Raw genomic sequence first — 21,380 nt, forward strand, 5'->3', positions numbered from 1 at the left:
AGAAATTTAATTCTTATGAACGCAGTATAAAATTACATACAGTGCAACACCGCCACCTATTGGATTTTAAATTAAATTTCATGCACTCATACCATCAGTTACAAATGCATTTGTATTACTTTAGATTGAAGAAAATTTAAAACCAATAAATACCAACAGCAACCCTATTATCAGATAATTGCACTCACAGATTTGACATAACTTAACACCAAGTGTGTCTGTCTGGCCACATAATAGCGTGGTTTAGGAAAAGTGACAAAAACATGGAGGAATCAGCAATTTAATTAATAAATGTACATGAATATTATTCTGTATTGCATCGTATTCTTCACAGAACATTTTTATTTCTCATCTGATCATGTGATTTCAGGACAACCAGCGTATGAGATGATGGAGAGTGATGCTGATTGGGCTCCATCGCTGCGTCTGGGACACACTGACATCAAACCAACTGACTGTGCACGCTGTGAAAGACGATGCAACCGTGAGCAGCTAAGAAACAACATGCAGCAGGAGACCATGCCTCAGCAGGATGAACTTTGTGACCATCATGTCCTGGACAATGCTGAGGTGCATGCTGATGGGACTGAAGAATCCAATACAGATCAGACTGGTGAAGCACAATCGCATCCTGAACAGGAGAGTGATACATCGCAATGCAGTGGCTGCATCACGAAGAGTGGTGAAATTAATAGACTTCGAGAAGAAAATCAAAAACTGAGGCAGCAACTTAATAGGGTCAAGTTCAGCGATGGATTTTTTTCTGAAAATGACACTGATAAAGTAAGGCACTACACAGGACTGCCTAATTATCAAACATATATGGAAGTGCTGTCCTTTTTTATGTCTGTCACCTCCTACAAAAAGACTCTGCTTACACCGTTCCAAATGCTTCTTCTAACACTCATGCGGCTGCGACTAGATGTATCTGTTTATGTTCTTTCTGACCTGTTCCTTGTTTCAACAAGTACTGTGTATAGAGTTTTCAGTGATACTGTATCACATTTATATTCATTCTTACGACATTCTATTATATGGCCAGACAGAGACACTTTGCGGAAAGTTATGCCACATCAGTTTGTTCAATCGTTTGGCAACAGAGTTGCTGTTATTATTGATTGCTTTGAAATTTTCACTGAGAGACCTTCCAATGTAAAAGCATGTGCCCAGATGTTTTCAAGTTACAAACACAACCACACCATGAAGTATCTTATAGGAATTACACCTAAAGGAGCCATATGTTTTTTGTCCAAAGGATGGGGGGGCCGTACAAGTGACAAGCATATTACCCTGAATAGTGGATTTCTAAACAAACTGATGCCAGGGGACATTGTTTTGGCTGACAGAGGGTTTGACATTCAGGAAAATGTTGGAATGTTGTGTGCAGAGGTTAAAGTCCCAGCTTTCACAAAAGGCATGTCTCAGTTGGATGCTAAAGACGTGGAGGAAACCAGGAAAATAGCGCACCTTCGAATCCATGTTGAACGAGTGATTGGAAATGTGAACCAGAAGTATAAGCTGTTGGCGGGAACAATCCCAATTTCGCTCATACTGCCATGTGAGGGCGAAGATGTCACACTTTTGGATAAGGTGGTTACAGTGTGTTGTGCTTTAACAAATCTTTGCCCAACTGTTTGTAAGTAGTATGTCACTGATCATTGAACAAACAGAAATTGGTCTAGGCTATAAATGATAGTGTTAAGTTATTAAATTTTTCCTTGTCAAGTGTTCAGGTGTTTTTGTCTTCTTTCACTATAAAAAAATCTCAACAGTGGGTTCTGTATTCAAACATATTAGACAATACAAAGTAATGTGTCAGGTAAAGCCATCTTTATTACAGCAACACTGACTTACATTTTATTAGTGCATGCCGAACAAAACCATGTCTCTTCTTGTGCAGGTACAAGTTGCAGACCCACACAACTTAAATGGAACCAAACAGTTTTGCAGTTCTCATTATCACAAGCAACCATGTCATCTTTGCTCTCAGGACAACGACAAGTGCACCATAACTTTTCAACAGATTTTTGCTTATGTTTATTCTGGGATGCTGTGTCTTGTTTCTTCTGTTTTTTGCAGGAGGAAAGGGGAATCTCTCTCGGTGCAGGCCTGTTGTCTAACTTTGTGAAATGGCAGCTTACAAGTTCTGGGAGACTCACACACACAAAAAATTGTTTTGCTTTTTCAAGAAGAGCTGCCCAAAGTTCAGCATCCGGAGCAACACGCACCACAGCAAAGTCTTTCTTTGTCCATACAATGAAGTCACAGTACTCAGTCTCGGTAACAAAAATCTGAGTTTGAACTTGTTTGTAGTAGGGGTGTTCTGGCTTGAGACGAATCTCTCCTTCATGTAATTCCAAACAGAAGTCCCTGTCAGATCTACTGCATGCCTCACTCACTGTAAGATCACGGTATTTGTATGAGCATTTAATCTCAATACAGCCTCTGCCACAACAGTTGCACTGCACAAGTCCGTCAGGTGAGGCCCCAACCTCTGGAAACTTTGGATTAATAAAAAAACCACACTGTGTCACCTCTGAGCCAGAGTGATGTCTGTTAGACTGCAGTCTATACATTTCCCTGGCATGGTTTTCATTTTGTCTACCCCACTCAATGGCGCTGGAGCTGTTTGTTGTGTTTTTAGGATAGCATACTGAATTAACAACAGACTGTGAAGGTTTGTCTAAACTTGAGACATAAACAGAATGCATATTTGATGCTGTGACCCTCCCTGCACGGTACTGATGCCACGTTGAAGATTTGTTTTGCTTTCTTGTTGTACTTTCTATGTAGTCAGCTTGCTCGTTTGTAAGTGAGATTCTGCCAGCAAGTGATTTACAGTGTTCACGCAAAACGGATATCTCCTTGCCCTCCATTGTCACATCACGAAGAGACTGAAGGGAACGTGGTACAGTGAGTGATTGAACTGGATCAATAAATGCGTCACAATATTCAGGCAAACAGGATAGCACAGCAGCTTGAGGTGATGCCTTGTTAATTGCTCTAAAAAATGAGTCCAACTGCTCCTTTGACACAGAACCTGTTGCCTTTGTTCGTGTTGTCCTGATAGAAGATGGATCTACAGTTTTTCCTTCCAAGAGTCTGTTCAGAGCCTTTCTCTTTGCTTTTGAACTTGTGAAATCGATTCTGTATCCTGGTTGTGGTTCTACTTTTGAAAGATTTCCTGGTATCATCCAGTATGCAGGTTTGCCGGTCACTGTCACTGTCTCTCTGCATCTCACAACCGCCTCCAACTTGAACAGCATTGCTGCAACATGTGTACAGGATTCTCCTATTCCCGCCATACAGGTACAGTGAGCGGAGGATATGGCCCCTGATGATTCTAGGATAGCCCAGGGTTTGAGAGGTGCTTCTCGCAGGCGTTGGGAGTGCAAAACCTACAATCAAAAAGACAGGAAAAAAAGATCTGAACAAAGTACTTAGAATGGTTCAGTAAGAGTGTTAGGTGTAGGTGATGAAGTGTGGACAGATATGATTGTTGGTGTGTTGTTTTATATTCTGTTTTCCATTTTAAATGTATAAATTATGAAGGTTTGAACTGACTGACAAAATTACAGTACAGTGATGTACAATTAAATACACATGTTGTACACATTAGATTAGCTTTTGCTACTGGTGCCTTACCTTTGCTGTGATGACAGTGTTAGTGCATCCATCAGGTTGAAATGAATATAAATCTTGTACCCAGCCGTTGGTAAAAAGTCCATGAGCCTCGAGGGATTTATAGTTTCGGAATTCTTCAAATGTATAAGCACTGACACCATGAACAAGATAGCAAATGATGTCCATATTTGTTGTTGGAGGAAACAGGGCGGGATCGCTTGTCCATGCGTTAGCTGCTAGCTCATATGGATCTACATTACTAATAGAGGTCAGCTTTACCAAATATCGGTCTCTAGCGTCCTTGTTGAGCTTCTCTCTGTAGGGTTTCTTCTCTGTCTTATTTTCAATATCCATTTTTTGAAAGAAATGATCAATTTGCTGCACTCATCAACTGACGTCTTACTGTTTTGATTGACAGGCTCTTCCGCGAACTTCCCAACATGGCGCCTGGGCGTGACATGGTCACGTGACTGCAAAAGACCCATTGGCTGGGGGCACTATAAAAACCCCTCCCACGTCTGTGCCGCCCTCTGGTTCTTGCACTTCCGGGTTGGTGCTGGCTGGTAGCGGTGGTTCGTGAGAGCAGGTAAAGGCTAACATCCCACATGAAATGTATCGTATTGGTTTTGATGGAAGTTACGCCTTGCAGTGTCGCGATGGCTCCGGGGGGAGCGCGCCAAGCGCATACCGCAGCAGTTGTAGATCGTGCGCTTGGGTCCCGATGGTCCGGTGCTGGTCTGAGCATTTGTCCCGCTAACGGAAGTCGGAAGCGGTTCTGCCCTGTTCGAGCCCCGTTTCCAGCGCAGACACACCACGGCTGTCTTTGTCCTTGTTTCCTTTGTTCTTGTGTTTGTCCGTCCTGGAGCTGCTGCCATATTAAATGTTATTCTGCGTCGTGTCCTCCGCACGGTGGCGTGTTGGTGTGGGCCAGCCCAAGCACGCACGGGACTTTGGACCGAAATTATGCGCGCGCTCCTGTCCATTAAGTGTTTTTGTTTGAAACAATCACTTGAAAGAATGTAGCTGAACTTAACGAGGAATGGAATAAATTATTTTCACCTGGAACCTCTGAACTCCTTTTTGTCATCCGGCGAACCTGTGTAGCCTTTTTAACAGTTTAGTTTATTTCCTGGGGTGAAATTCCCCAGGTGGCGTTGTCTGCAACACCTATATAATATTTAGATCCCCCGCTTTGCCACATAAAGTTTATTGAACAGAATGAATGCATCTTTTCATCACTCAAAAAGTATCCTGACTTTATCTTCACAATAAAGTCTGCATTGTAAGTTTTACAATTATTCTTGTGAAGTGCCATGTACTATCATCATGAAGCATGGCAATAAGTGTAATATATTATAGAAGACTGAGAATGGTTCCTGGGCAATCTTTTACAGAAATCCAGTGATCCATCATAATCAAGAGATAATTCCTAAGGTAGAAAATGTGAATAGCATGTGATTTTAGTCAGTTTTAAAGTAAAAATCTCAAAGGTGAAAACTAATTTCTCAAATATGCCTCATTGTGAATGATAGAAACATATGTTCTTGCCTCAGTCTACATTTGGCTGTAGTCTGATTGTGTTGCATATCTTTAAATCCATCAACTATTTTCTATATCACTTATATCCTCTGCAGGGTCACAGGGTGCTGGAGCCAATCCCAGCTAAGGCAGGATACATCCTCCTGGACAGGTCTCGAAGTCCATCACTGGGTAAATACAGAGGAGGCAACCACACTCACACCTGGGCGCAACGCAATTCATGATCATCAGTCAACCTTAAATGTATATTTTTGAACTGTGAGAAGAAATTAGAATAGCTGAAGGAAACCCACACACAGGGAGAAAATGCAAACTCCCCACAGAACGGCCCAGCTGTTATATAAACCCAGACCTTCTCACTGTGAGGAGGACGCATTAACCACTGTTCCACAGAGTACTGACAATTCTTAAAAAAAAAAAAAAAAAAATTAATATGAATGTCTCATGTGTGGTACAGGTTTTTTGTTTGTTTTGTTTCTTTTTTTGGCTTTCTGCCTTTTTTCTATAATTCATGTTGGTAAAATATGTTTTAAAGGAGTTATTGAAAGCAGAGCTTCATATTGTTTATTGATGCATTTCTTCCTTATCAATACAGATTAAAATATTGTGAATAACATTTATTTTCTGTAGCCTCAGCCTACATTTGATTGTAGTCTTAAGATGGTGGCTGTGTATGCACCATGGTTGTTTCACTCTGTCTCCCAATGTAATATGCTTTTAATGAGTAATCAAAACATGTTTTTCGAGACTGAAAACATGTTAACTTTGTGAGCCTGTGTTGTGAAAAACAGGAAAAAATATCTTGAATATATGATTGGCTGCTTCAACAAAAATACCGGGTGTGGCAGTGTCATACTACAAATTGCATAAGTAATTTATACAGAACAACCAAGCTTCAGATGCCTTTGTTACAGAGCCAAAAATTATTTGTAACTACATGAATGTGGTTTTTATGATGGTTAACAGAACAGTTACAAACCTGCTGCATTCATTTAATCACATAATTTACAAATTGGTCAAATTGTAAAGGACAGTTCTCAAGATAATCGATGGCATGCAGGCAACTACTAGCAGGTCCACTGTAATCCATGAGCTCTATACTATTTTATGATGTCCACAAATAATCTCATGAAACATTTGTCCACTAATGCACTATGCACTGTTTTAGATGACACCATCGCTAAGTTGCATAGTTGTGCTTCACAGCATTAGTAAGTTTCAGCTGTGCGTTGGAGTGGCCTCCTTTAAGGAATACTCCGACGATTTTGGACCCACGCCCTTTCCCTATCATTGACAAAGTGATAGGGCGTGGGTCCAAAATCGTCTGAGTTTTCCTTTAAGTTCCTGGGGAGTCACTTACCTGAGGATCTCACCTTCACAGCCAACACAACAGCCCCAGTTGAAAAAGCACAGTCGATGCTCCACTCTCTTCAGGTGTTGTGGAGGAAACACCTGGAGGAAGGACTGCAGGTGTCCTTTTAAAGGGCCAACAGAGTCTGAGGCTGAGCTGATGTACTGACTGAATATCTGGTCTGCAGCGTGCTCCAACACAGACAGCAAAGCTCTGCAGAAGCTCACTGGGACTGTAGAGAGAATCAGTGACTGCCCTCGGCCGCCCCTGGACAACATTGTGACCTCCCGCTGCATCAGTAGAGCAAAAATGTTCTGAGCAGACTGCACCCCACCCTGTTCAGAAACTGTTGAGCCTGCTGCTGCCATCAGGGAAGACACTCAGATCCTTAAAGGTGCATTAAGGAGTTTGCACGTTTTATGTGAAACAGCGCCCCCTGCAGGCCTTGGGCGTAATGCAGCTTAGTGAAAAACTCGTACCTGTGGCTCGTGTGCACGGAAGAGAGGAACTCCTTCCTCGCTCTTTTACTAGCGCTCGAGTAACATTTAAGTTTTCTTTTACCTGGTGGAGTCTGTGCTGGAGTTATGGCAGTGCTAGAAGCCAGTCTTTTCTTACTTTCTGGAAGATCCTGCTCAACCTTGAGCGGCTTCCTGTCAAGTCTCGGATTGATCTTAAAATTTTAGTTCTCACTTTCCAAGCATTGCATGGTTAGATCCACCCAGTATATTACAAATGTGTTATGCATCCACTCATCACAGCAAATCCTTTGGTCTTCAGGTCAGAAACTCCTGAAGGTCCCAAAAGACACGGCTTAAAACCGGAGGGTACGAATCTTTTCAGACTGTTGCCCCCAGACTCTGGAACCACTTACCCCTGTCGCGCCATATGTCCAAGTCTGTGGACTTGTTCAAAAAGAACTTAAAGATTTTCATATAGAGAAGAGTTTAGCTGAATACTTCACCACAGAAATCCTTGTTTTGTAAATGACATGTATGTCTTTAACTTGTACTCTACACTACAGCACTTTTGTGAAAAGCTCTTTGTAAATAAACTTTACTTCACTTACTTACAGTCAACAAAATAAAAAAAGGATCCATTGTGTTTATCAACATGCTTCATTTATTTTCAATGACATAACATCCAAGTATTGTTAAAAAAAAAAAAAAAAAAATTGAATCCATTAAAAAAAATATATATATGTATTTGCAGTTTCATCTGGAGTTTTAAACCTCAACATGGTTACATTCCCTTTTGCACAAAATACATACTTTTTGTGACAGTGACTGATTGCACATAATAAATTACTGTTGATACAGTGACAATTATATTTTATACTTTATATGAGTCCTTAAAAATGCAAACACACGTTAATGTAATACACTGATGTGATAAACTCAGTCGGTCTTCCATTAATACACCTGTGTTAAAATTGAATGAAGCTGCTGAATGAAGAATGGCATACAATCATTTGTTGATAATTTGATTAACAATCCCTTTCAGTGCATCAGCATTTTCATACAAGGTGTGATTGAAAACCCATACAAACCATAAGGCCACAATGATTATATTTACAGTTTTTCCATGACACTGCTTCCATTAACGGCACTTGCATCCACATAAAAAACACCAGTAGATTCAGAATTTAAACTATATCTTACAGCTTGCAAAGCTAATATTCACATGACTTGCATTTTGTTTCATAGTAGCATAAAAGCTTATGTGACCTTTCATTAATCCCTTCATGCTTCTGGTTAAGGCTGAGTGGTATGACGGTATAATACCATGTGACGGTGTAAAAGTGTATACCGGTTGAAATTTTGCCATACTGTTTATACCGGAGAGAGAGCAAATGTCTGCTGCAGCTCTCTGAGTCAGTGTACAGTTGCCTGCACTCCCTAACAGGACAGCTGGAGCGCAATTGTTTGGGTGCGTTTGTGCATTTTCACAGCATGTCCCGACATCGTGCGGGGTTTGGTCGCTGCATTTCATTGGTCAGTTAAGCACAGGGTGCGCTCGCGAACAACACCAGCGTATCCAGGAGAGGTGGGAGCCATAATGGCAGACGCAGAGACAAGCGGCTCCGGGAGTGACGCTAAAAACTCAGGTCTTTTTTTCTTTCTTGTTGTGATTTTTTTTTTTAAATAATTGAAGTATATAAACCGGAGTTTAAAAAATAAAAGAGGAAAATGAGCAAATGTGACAGTTTGGTTATTTTTAAGCAATTCATTGAATTTACAGTGGTAAAATACATACCTTGACATATACCGTTACTGTGATATGAAATTTCTGATAAGATTTTGTTCATACCACCCAACCCTACTTCTGGTCCAGAAGTGGAGACCACAAATTGGCATGAGAAAGTCTTTCACCGTCAGGCATCAGCACTACTTTTTCACACTGATGTTGCATGCAACGGGACCTCTGAGGGTGAACCCCAAATAGAAGGTAATATTTTCATTGCTTTGAGGCACTGAAGGGATGTAAAGAGGCAGGATGCTGAACTTCTTTTTCTGAGGACCTTCAAGATACAACTTTCCCCTTAAACATTGGACGTCGTATGGACGTCCAGATCATGTCCATATTGCGTCGGTCCGTCCAAGACCAATTATCGACCTATTTTGGACGTCCAAAATAGGTGCGGTATTTGGACGTCTTATTATTACCCAATTTCGACGTCTAGATGACGTTGAAGATCTGGACGTCGAAATTAGGACCCAATATCGACATCTACATGCGATTGAACATTCGAAGGTGTTCCTTGATTAAAAGTGTTTACCATCTGAAAGAGATGAGATGACGTATTATGTATGAAACGGGTTTTGATGTATTTTATTTTTGTTTTATTTTGAAGGGCGACAGACAGGAAGTTCTGTGTCTGTGTTCACTTATTGGCTGCCATAATGTATATTAGCTTGACTGAGTGAACCCGGAAGTGGAGGTGTGTCAGATGCATACACTTTACCGCGAAAACCACGGAGCTGGAGACGCTGCTGTCGGGCTAATTAAGTGTTTTTCCCTTAATCGCTGGTCCTGCGGTTGTCGGGGAACCCTGATTCCTGTTTTGTGGACCGACGGTAGTCTGGAGCCACCTTGGACTGGCCGGTCACAGTCCCGTTTGAGGGCAGTCAGCACCACAGCATGCTGGCACAGCGGATGGGAGGAAGAGTTAGCTGCAGATTCGTCACTGGTCCGGTATTTTGAGTACTGTGAAGTTTTTGCAATAAAATATGTTTAAAAAGAATTGGATTGTGATCGTAGTTTCCTGTACCTGTGAATTTTGCTGTATCTTGGCTTGTCAGGAGGTTGGTGCAGTCTTTACGCATTTCGAGTTAGCATCTGCTGGTGATTGATTCAAATGAAGCAATAGGAAAATAACCTTGGACTCAAAACAACGTTGATAGTAAATGGTTGAAGTTGTGTCGTAAACTCACTGTGGATTCAACATTGAAATATCAACATTCTTCAGATGTATACACTCGTCAGTATTTTTAAAATCATGACTTATAAAAATTTTCCTGAAATATGTCAGTTGAAAAACGTTATTTCAACATCCAGACAGCGTTGATAATTTACCATTGGAAAAGTGTTTGTGTGAATGTTAACCCCGCCTTGTATTTATTTTTCTTTGAGTCTGTTTGTTTTCATTGTCTCGTAAAGATAGAATTATGTCTAACAAAAGAGCGGCCCATCAAATTGTGAACTTTGGAGAAACACAAACATTTTTAAAATCACCACTTTATTTTAGGATAAGTAGTATTCCGCAAAATAGTGGTCACCCTCCCGTTTACAGAAGTTTTACACAATAAACTAACAGCTCAACAGGTAACGCTAAGGAACGCTGAACAGTAAGTCGTGAGTTCGAATCTCGAGTGTCTCCCGTGTGTGATAAATGCTGAAATAACTGAAAGAATATGCCGCGAATTCGGGCCGCAAACCCGGAGATTAGGATTTGGTCAACTTAAATTATATTTTCCCCTCTTTTTTTGGCCCTTGTCTGAAGGTCCTGGTGACGTCGATACCCGACGTCGAAATTACGTAAAAAAAAAGACGTCATCTGGCGTTACATTCTGCACCTTGTGGGGACGTTGCTGGGACGTCCAACAATGACCTTAAAAAGACGTTGATTCAACGTCTTTTTGCTCAGTGGGTTCCATCTTCAGTCCGTCCAGAAACTTGTTTCATCATGTTTATAATCTCAGGCGGCATTTTCCATGCTGCACCACTAAACCACTTCTTGCACTTCTCTGAGACTGGAAACACCTTGGTCACTCTTTCAAACTTTCTCTTGTGGACAAATTTATCCAGCCCATTCCCATTTCCAAGGAAAAAGTGGATGTAAAGCCTTCTTTGCCTCTGAGGGATGTCTTTCATCTTGGTCTTGTAGCCTTTTTCCAAGTGTTCAACAGCTGACTGGACAATTTCATACTTTTCTTTCTCATGATTGGTATCACTGTCGTCAGGCCAGAAGAGCAAGGTCAGTAAGAACAGCGCTCCTGGCAAACATTTTCTCTTGTCAGTTGGAAACTGACGACAGAGTGCCTGTAAATCCTTCAGAGGTGCTATCTTTTTATTCTGAGGTGACAGGCAGTTCAGGAAGATCTGGGTCATTATGTAATGGACAATATCCCTTTGACCAAATTTGGCCTTCAAAGCATTGCTTGGGTATGGAGAAAGAATATCCTCAAGTAGGGACACCAAATTGCTTTGGTCAATTACTTTGGAGAGGATAGATGTGATATTACCCCCTCCAAGATAATAGATGAGCATACGTTTTTGGAAAGGAGTTAGATTAGCTTGATGGCTAGGCTGTCCATGTTGCAGGAATGCAAAAGAATATGCTTCACTGAAATACTTCCCATACTCTGAAGACTTTTTTCCCAACCAAGTCAAACTTATCTTCTCTTCAGGACTTTCTGGAATCTCAACTTCGTCTGAAGACACATCTGTCTGAAAGTAACTCAGATCCTCGGAAATCCATTCCAAAACATCTTGCACTAACTTCTTGAGGTTTTTCAATTGATCATGAAATGGTTCCCAAGCATCTTTTACTTCCTCGGGAATGTAATCCGTTACCAGGTACTTCATGCACTCTGAATGGCCATTACCTTTGTTGGCAAACACTTGCAAAGAAGAGATGAGCTTCAGGAGGCTGTAGCCAACTTCAACTTCAGCAAAAAATCCATAACTGTTCAAGTTATCCATTTCTTTGTTTGCTGCTGTTTCACATTCTTGAAAACACTTTAGGGCTTTCAGTGTGCTCTCTCCACAGCGTTCGCTGTGTTTTCCGCGGTTTTTGGTTTACTCTCAATGGCTTTGCACTCTGCTTGGAACTAGTGGTGCAATGGATCATCATTGATCCGTGACCCGTTCGGATCAACGACATCGGTTCAGCACATATGTGATCCGCGGATCGATTTCTGACAAAAAAAAAAAAATTTGTGCTCGTTCCGCACACAGCTTGTGGCGAGCGGAGAAATGAGGAGAGCAGACATGGCGAGCAGAGGATAGGAGGAGCTTGGACGCCCTGCAACACTTAAATCCCCTGCATTTTGGTTTCCTTGTAGGAAAGAGGTCAGTGGGCAAAACCGCGACAGCATGTGTAAGCACTGTGGCATAAAAAAGCCATATGAAAGTGGAAACACATCAAGCATGTCCGCACATTTGAAGCAACACCGCAACATTTAAGCAGCCTCTACCTGTCAGTCCGACCGGTCAGGTTCTTTTATTCTCCTTGTTTCAAGGAAGATGTGTTCTTATGTTTACCTTTGAGTTTTATTTTACGAATGGACTTTTGAACTTTTGGTTCATTATTATATTTTAAATGAAGGAGATATTCGTTTAAATTGCACTTTAAGTTGTTTTTCAATAATAATTGTTAAAAAGAAGCTATTATACCTTGTGCATTACTTTAATATATTTAAATTTAATAATTTAAGTTTCTAATAAACAGACGAAACAGTTTTTTTTTTGTTTTGTTTTTTGTTTTGATTTTTTGCTCTATGTCGATCCGAAAAAAGATCCGATCCGTGACTGTTGATCCGCTGAACGATCCGATATCCGTGAGTTCAGTGATCCATTGCATCACTATTTGGAAGCATTTTCTGAACAATTGCACTTTAATGTCAAGAATGTACAAGTGTAACCGAGTGGGTGATTGAAGTGTTCTGTGAGCCACACATTTATTGGGCAGTGTTTCGCTGCAGTTTGTGATGAACATTCAGCTTCATCAAACTTATTATACATATGAGGCATAAAAGCACATGACAGCAAAGAAGAAGCTCTTGCAAAAGGAATGGATCATCGTGGACCTTCTGGAATGCTTTCCTGAGGAACTCGATTGCTTCGTCTGGCTTCCTGTTTTCATTTTCAAGCACATGGATCATGAAAGGAGAGAAAAAACTATATTTATCTCCTTTGCTTATTTTAAATCTTCTCAAGAAAAGTTGTCTCAAGAAAGACAGATAGTCATCCCTTCCAAACCTGTGCTCAAAAAGCACATTTTCATGGAGCAAATCAAACGCCAAACTGTTATGGGTCTGTTGGGGTCCCAGAAGCTGCTGGAGGATTTCTTTCGCAACAAGGGGATGAATGATTTTGATTGATTCAATGTGTGTCTTGTCATCTCTGAGATGCAAAAACACTAATTTAGCCTGTTCACTGAGGGATTTCTCAAAGAGATGCTGGCGAAACCTTTCCAGGTGAATGTGTAAAGCAAGGAATGCTTCACAATGGGACTGAGAGATGAAAGAATTCTGAACATATGTGTTGAGCAATGCCACATAGTGAATGAGGCGTGTGACAACAGAGCTTCGGTCAATGTCTTGGAGCAAATGTTTCACAAACTGTTGAACATAATCAACATTGAATTCATTGTTCATTAAAACAAATGTCAAGATGAAGTCTGGCTCATACTTGTCCTCAAGCACCTGTCGCTTTCCAGCAAACTTTCTCTTCTCTTCAGCTGACAGTTTGTGAGTGACAGACACATTCTGTAAGGGAGACTCCTTGCATCTCTTTTCCGGATCATTTGAACGTCTGCAGCTCAGTAAAATGAAACACAGAGTTTCATACTGGATTTTTTTGGTGTTAACGGCAACCTCCAGTTCATTCCTGAGATCATCAAGATACTCTTTGTTTGAGTCTTCAATCAGAAGCAGCACAGGGAGACATGACTGTGGATCTTTTTCTGTATGTTCTCTCAACTGAACAGCATGCTGAGCAACAACACCTGCTGAGTATGAAGGCTTCACAACGGCACACCTCAGCTCTTTCCTGTACTTCCACAGTACCTGTCTGGCCACAGTGCTTCCACCACTGCCTGGATGGTGATAGATGTTAATAACGATCACTGGAGTTTGATCTGCATTGTATTTCAAAGCATCTTTTAGGAGTTTTGATGTTTCTTCATATGCATCTCTTTCAATCACCTCCCCAACATACTTGTGATCGGCAAGCCAAAAGTTCAACCAAGTCACTCTGCCCCCACGGTAGAACTGACTTTCTATGTTGGCTTTTTCTTCATCAATGAAGTCTTTGCTTGTTTCATTGCAATGATCAACTGTGAGAATTTCCAAACAGTACATCTGTTCCTCTACTTGTGTTTCAAGTAGACAGGTTCCTTTCACCAAGACTGGCAAGGATTTGCTGACACATGCTTTGACAGGCTGTACATGTTGCAGCGTTGCGTTGACATGGCACATTTTCATCCCAACAACACTTGAATTGTTCACCACTGCTGTTCCACATGAACCCTCTGCAAAGCTTTGCCATTTCTGGAAGTTGGTCTCAGACTCACTGATGCAGATGATGTCCTCATGACCTTCCATGTCTGTGAAGAACTCATAAAAAGTGTGCAAGAGCGGCTTGTCCACTGGAGAGGTGAGAAGAAAGATGACTTGAAATGCCCCTTTTGGTAGGATTTGTTTACAGATCAAAGACACAGATTCCCGCAGCAGAGTAATTTTTGTCTTGATCCAAGTCATCTCATCACATGGAGTTTCATTTCCTTTGAAGTCAGTGCAACCATTGCAGAAGATCCAACTTGTTTGCTCAAAGAGATGCAAGAAGTCTGAGAATTCTTTGATGTCCATGCCACTGGGCATCCTGTAGCTCTGCAGAAAATGCATGTTTGCAGTGTGATGCTGAAGGTATTTACTACAAAGTCCTGATTTCTTTGAGTCTGGGTCAAAGTCAAACACGCAGAAAATCTTCATGTTAAGTAGCCACTCAATGTGGCAGAGATCCTCAGGTGAGAATTTGTTTGTGACAAGTATGAACCATTTTTCCTTTTCAATGAACTTCTTTCCACTTGTCATCAGCATTGTGAGTTTCCTTCCGAGGTCTTGGCATGTCCCAGGAGCACGAAGGAACTGATTTTTCTCGGCCTCATCTCTTTGTGCATCTCGATCTCTGATTCTCTGGTAAAAGTCACCTACATCACTCACTGGCTCGGTTTTTGAGCCTACCCTTCGCAAAATGGTTTCTTTCTCATATTCTATTTTGTTAGTTGACTCTTTGAAGTTTGGCAGGCGTACTGCGTAAACTTTGTTCTTGACAATCTTCAGTGAGGGCACTATGTCAACCTCCACTACGTAACTCTTTTCTGTGTTGACCAAATCCATTACTTCAATGAACCTTGGCGGTCGCACACACTGACGTAGATGCTCCTTGTCAGAGGAGAAACACCTTTCAATGTAATCCAAGGCATCAACATAAATGTCCTTCTCTTGTACAGGGATACCAATGATCTCACCGTGAACATATCCTGCATCTGCCTTGCTGTCCATCACACCAAAGTGTATTGTGCCATTTGTTCTGATGTTCATGCAGCCAGTTGCAAATTTCAAAACCTCTTTGGCAAACTTAGCTTGCAGTCTTGTGCGGTCCAGTCCTGCAGCCACAGCAAAAGATTTGAACTCATGGCATGGAGATATCAGATTAAAAGCACCTGATTCGGGTTGCAGGACTCTGTGCTTCACATATATGAAATCAGTGTCATCTTGATCAAATGGCCTTGGCTTGCAGTCCTCTTTTGAAGTTTGCAAGCTTTTTGGCTGAGCAACTTGTCTTTCCTCCAATAAGCCTTGATGACTCACATGAACCTGTTCTGAAGGATTTTCACTGGTTCTGGAAAGATTCTGAACAGATTTGTGACTGTTCTTTTGCTCCACCACAGCTTTTTTGCCACCAGGCATCTTTTTTTTCTCCTCACATTTTTGCAGGGACCTGAGAAGCTCATCTCTTTTTAGAAGAATGAAATGAGCAGGCCCTGATTTCATGTCAATCTTTGATTTCAGAAAGTCTTCATCAAGTGTGAGAAGAATTTTTCCATCAACTTCTTCCTTATAGATCTTGTCGATGTAGTGGTCTTTCACTTTGATTGATCTTAGCCAGGAGCTTACTTGGGATTCAGTCCAGTCCGTGGGTGATTCCTCAAGTGTGTCAGCTAAAACAGTGAAAACAGATTCAATTGACTGGGTTTTATATATAATACAGAGTGATACCAATGCAGATGAGTTGCTAAGTATTGGCAAAAACTCACTGGATCAACCGCTATCTGCATCTTTCTTTAGTAATACAATTCCATTCAAAAGATTGCAAAACAATATTTTACTGGTCAAGACTGTGAAGTTATTGTTTCTGAAATACTTAGTTTTACACATCAAATATTGTTTATTTACACACTGAATGCAGTATCCATTCATTTTGAGACATGCTTTGACTAACCCTACACTCTTGGTAAACAAGTTTATCATGTTTGAGCTTTTTTACATAATTATTGCATTACATCAGTAGCTACATACTAATGCTACTAAGAATGACCATTCAGATTTCAGAATAAAACCAAACATCAATAAAGTACAGACAAATATATAACAAAGATGACAAACATAGATATCCATCCATCCATTTTCCACTGCTTATCATCGACTGGGTCGCAGGGGCAGCAGTTTAAGCAGAGATGCCCTGACTTCCCTGTCCCCAGACACTTCCTCTAGCTCTTCCGGGAGCATCCCAAGGCGTTCCCAGGCCAGCCAAGAGACATAGTCTCTCCAGCGTGTCCTGGGTCTTCCCCGGGGTCTCTTCTAGGTGGAACATGCCTGGAAAACCTTTCCCAGGGAGGCATCCAGGAGGCATCCTAACCCAATGCCCGAACCACCTCAGCTGGCTCCGCTCGATGCAGAGGAGTAGCGTCTCTACTCCGAGCTCCTCCCTGGTGACTGAGCTCCTCACCCTATCTCTCAGGGAGTGCCCAGCCACCCTACGGAGGAAGCTCATTTCAGCCACTTGTATCCGGGATCTTGTCCTTTCGGTCAAGACCCAAAGGTCATGACCATCGGTGAGGGTAGGGACGTAGATTGACTGGTAAAGCGAGAGCTTCGCCTTTTGGCTCAGCTCATTCTTCACCACAATGGACTGATACAACGACCGCATCACTGCAGATGCTACACTGATCTGCCTGTCAATCTCACGCTCCATCCATCCCTCACTCGCGAACAAGACCCCAAGATACTTAAACTCCTCCACTTGGGCCAGAGTCTCTCCACCAACCTGGAGAGGGCAGGCCACCCTCTTCCAGTCGAGGACAATGGCCTTGGATTTGGAGGTGCTGAACCTCCTCCCTGTCGCTTCACACTCGGCTGCGAACCACCCCAGTGTATGCTGTAGGTCCGGGTTCGATGAAGTCAACAGGACAACATCGTTTGCAAAAGGCAGAGATGAAATCCTGCGATCCCCAAACCAGACCCCCTCCGGCCCCTGGCTGCACCTTGAAATTCTGTCCATAAAGATTATGAACAGAACCGGTGACAAAGGGCAGCCCTGCCAGAGTTCAACATGCAACGGGAACAGGTCTGACTTACTGCCGGCAATGTGGACCAGACTCCTACTCTGGTCATACAGAGACCGGACGGCCCTTAACAAGGGGCCCCGGACTCCGTATTCCCGAAGCACCCCCCACAAGGCACCACAAGGGACGCGGTCGAACGCCTTCTCCAAGTCCACAAAACACATGTGAACTGGTCGGGCGAACTCCCACGAACCCTAGAGCACCCTATGGAGGGTATAGAGCTGGTCCAGTTTTCCATGACCAGGATGAAGACCGCATTGTTCCTCCTGAATCTGAGGTTCGACTATCGGTTGAATCCTCCTCTCCAGTACCCTGGAATAGACTTTCCCAGGATGGCTGAGGAGTGTGATACCCCTATAGTTGGAGCACATCCTCCAATCCCCCTTTTTAAAAGAGGAACCACCACCCGGTCTGCCAATCCAGAGGCACCGTCCTCAACCGTCACGCGATGTTGCAGAGACGTGTCAACCAAGACAGTCCCTGTGCATCCAGAGACTTAAGGTACTTGGGGCGAATCTCATCCACCCCCGGTGCCTTGCCACCGAAGAGCTTACCAACGACCTCGGTGACTTAGGCTTGGGTGATGGACGAGTCCACCTCTGAGACCTCAGCCTCTGCTTCCTCAAAGGAAGACGTGGCGATGGGATTTGAGGAGGTCCTCAAAGTATTACATCCACCATCCTATGATATCCCCAGTTGAGGTCAACAGCTCCCCACCTCCACTATAAACAGTGTTAGTAGAGACCTGCTTTCCCCTCCTGAGGCGCCGGACGGTTTGCCAGAATTTCTTCGAGGCCGACCGATAGTCCTCCTCCATGGCCTCCCCGAACTCCTCCCAGACCTGAGTTTTTGCCTCCGCAACCGCTCGGGCTGCACTTCGCTTGGCCTGCCGGTACCCGTCAGCTGCTTCTGGAGTCCCATGAGCCAACAAGGCTCGATAGGACTCCAGAAGCAGCTTGACGGCATCCCGTACTTCCGGGGTCCACCACCGGGTTCGGGGGTTGCCGCCACGACAGGCACCGGAGACCTTACGACCACAGCTCCGAGCAGCTGCTTTGACACGGAGGTGGAGAACATGGTCCACTCGGACTCAATGTCTCCAGCCTCCCTCGGGACATGAGAGAAGCTCTCCCGGAGGTGGGAGTTGAAAACCATGCTGACAGAGGGTTCCACTAGACATTCCCAGCAGACCCTCACAATACGTTTGGGTCTGCCATGTCTGTCCGGTTTCCTCCTCTGCCAGCAAATCCAACTCACCACCAGGTGATAATTGGTCGACAGCTCTGCTCCTCTCTTCACCCAGTTGTCAAAACACACGGCTGGAGGTCAGATGACACAACAAAAAAGTCGATCGTCGACCTCCAACCTAGGGTGTTCTGGTGCCAAGTGCACTTATGGACACCCCTGTGTCCATAACACATGGTGTTCATTATGGACAAACTGTGTCTAGCACAGAAGTCCAATAACAGAACACCACTAGGGTTTGGATCAGAGAGGCTGTGCGTCCCAGTCACCCCCTTCCAGTTCTCACTGTCACTGCCCACATGGGCGTTGAAGTCCACCAGTAGAACAATAGAGTCCCCAGGTGGAGCACTGTCCAGCACCCCTCCCAGGGACTCCCAGAAGGCCGGGTACTCTGCACTGCTGTTCGGCCCGTAAGCCGAGACAACAGTGAGGCACCTATCCCCGACCCGAAGGCGCAGAGATGCGACCCTCTTGTTCACTGGGATGAACTCCAACACATGGCGGCTGAACTGTGGGGCTTTACGCAAACCCACACCAGCCTGCTGCCTCTCACCGCGGGCAATGCCAGAGAAGTGGAGAGTCAAGCCCTTCTCAAGAGATTGGGTTCCAGAGCCCCAGCTGTGTGTGGAGGTGAGCCCGACTGTATCTAGCCGGTACCTCTCGACCTCCCTCACAAGCTCAGGCTCCTTCCCCCCCAACGAGGTGACATTCCATGTCCCTAGAGCTAGTCTCTGTGTCTGAGAATAGGGTTTCCAGGCACCCTGCCGTCGGCTGCCACCCAATCCACATTGCACCCAGCCCCTACGGTTCCATCAGTGGGTGGTGGGTGTGCCGTAGGGCTGGCCCACGTCGCCCCTTCGGGCTGAGCCCGGCCGGGCCCCGTGGCCAAAGGCCCAGCCACCAGGCGCTTGCTTGCGAGCCCTAACACCTGGCCTGGCTCCAGGGTGGGGCCCCGGCTGCGCCATACCGGGTGACATCACGGACCTTGATTGTAAATTCATCATAGGGGCTGTGGACCTACCCTTATTCTGGCCCATCACCCAGGACCTGATTGCCATGGGAGACCCTGCCAGGGGCATAAAGCCCCCAACAACATAGCTCCTGGGATCATGCGGGCACTCAAACTCCCCCACCACTTTAAAGCTTGTGTCTGGAGTTTTGAAAGAATGAGAGTTTTTTTTTTAATCCAACATCTCGAGGGTCTGCCCTCCCTCTGCTTTGGTGAGCAACCAAGCCACGGCCCTTTAATTGTGAACGCACATTATCCGTCGGGTGAAAATGAGTGCCTTCGAGTCTGCAAGCATCCTACATGTTTACCTGTTTACGGTGGATGTTCAGCAGGCAATGGATATATCCGAGGTAAGCGGGGCGGCTGCTGCATAGCTAACTCACCTCTGCCTGGGCGAGTGCTCTCTGGCTGGTGTGCACACGTTGATTGACAGCATGACAAAGCAGAAGCTCGAAATCTATTGGCTGAAGCTGACCAGTGCTTTTTCAGATAACATGGGGGTCTATGAGAGGAAGGCGGAGCTCATAAATACATTTTTATATTTCTTTATGCTAATATTATATTATGGTCAGGGGTGCATATAATATTTTTTGTCTTGTTCTCAGGGGAGAACCTTGGGATGTTGCTTGGTCCTCACATTTTTAAACACATTTTTTTCCCAGGCCTATCTGCAGGAAGAACAAAATAGAAGTAAATCCGAACGGTTATAAAACATTTTAAAAGATGTGTTTTCTTTTCAATCAGTTAAAATAACATTTTGATACTCACAGATCTGCATAAGCATAGTGCTCCACGCTTGGATATACCGGCGCTGAGTCTATGGCTTCTACTGCCGTGCTCCGGTATATCCTTCCGCGGAGCACTGCGCATGCGCAGGTCTGTGTGTATCAAAACGTTATTTTAACGGATTGAAAAGAAAACACGTCTTTTAAAATGTTTTATAACCATTCAGATTTACTTCACGTGCTAATACGTCATCCCCTGGACCACTGGAAGGAGTATTTTGTCCACTTTCGTCAGTCCGGCTCTGTCTCCTATTCACTTCCAGCAATTAAGCTAAGCTAACTACGATGCTAACAGCTGGGATCCAGCCACTGGACGCTCAGACACAAAAAAGGTATTTATGAGCTTGTCTAACTTTGTCAATGATAGGGAAAGGGCATGGGTCCAAAATCTTCGGAGTATTCCTTTAAGCTCTGTTGAAAAATGATACATACATTGGAAACGAATGGAAACTCCGGACACAAGCTTTAAGGTGGCAGGTCAGATATAAAATGCATTTGCCTCAAAAACATAGGCTTTTTTTTTTTTTAAAGGGATAACAGAAATCTTGATTACTCACCCATGATTTCTTCTCCCTCCGTATCAAACTACCAGAGAATTTTCATCTGTAAAGGAAATAATTCAGTTCACTGAATGCCTCCCTGCTGAGTCACTGTACCGAGAGATAGGAAAGTACATTTAGGAAAGCAACAAATTAGACAACTCTTCGATGAAAGAAAGAATACTAATTTGTTCTAAAAAAATTATTACTTCTGACATTATTTTTTTCTTCCTTTTTCTGAACTTAGTTCTGTTCCCAGAACTAAAACTTCCAAAAAAAAAAAAAACCTTTTCCTAGTCACATTTCACTCAGAATGCTAAAGATAAACAATCAGAAAAACAAAACAAATAAAGACAGAAGGGTTACTAAAACGCTTTCTCCAGACCAGCAGCTACATCATAAGGCCTGTAACCACTGACTGCAAGCAGACATTGTGTGC

At 43.4% G+C, this 21,380-nt stretch overlaps 1 protein-coding gene across 1 annotated transcript; it reads right to left on the minus strand.

Moving 5' to 3' along the window:
• Window positions 1–8,860: 8,860 nt before the first annotated feature.
• LOC115386482 (sterile alpha motif domain-containing protein 9-like) lies at window positions 8,861–21,029 on the minus strand. Its single transcript, XM_030088771.1, is given in 8 exon segments — window positions 8,861–9,051; window positions 10,667–11,767; window positions 11,770–11,845; window positions 12,610–12,652; window positions 12,694–12,772; window positions 12,775–15,567; window positions 15,616–15,959; window positions 20,960–21,029. Coding segments are annotated over 8 exon segments (4,593 nt in total). The 5' UTR covers window positions 20,964–21,029; the 3' UTR covers window positions 8,861–8,898.
• Between the last annotated feature and the right edge of the window lie 351 nt (window positions 21,030–21,380).

The sequence above is a fragment of the Salarias fasciatus genome, chromosome 4 (assembly GCF_902148845.1).
Source record: "Salarias fasciatus chromosome 4, fSalaFa1.1, whole genome shotgun sequence".
NCBI classification, from domain to species: Eukaryota; Metazoa; Chordata; class Actinopteri; order Blenniiformes; family Blenniidae; genus Salarias; species Salarias fasciatus.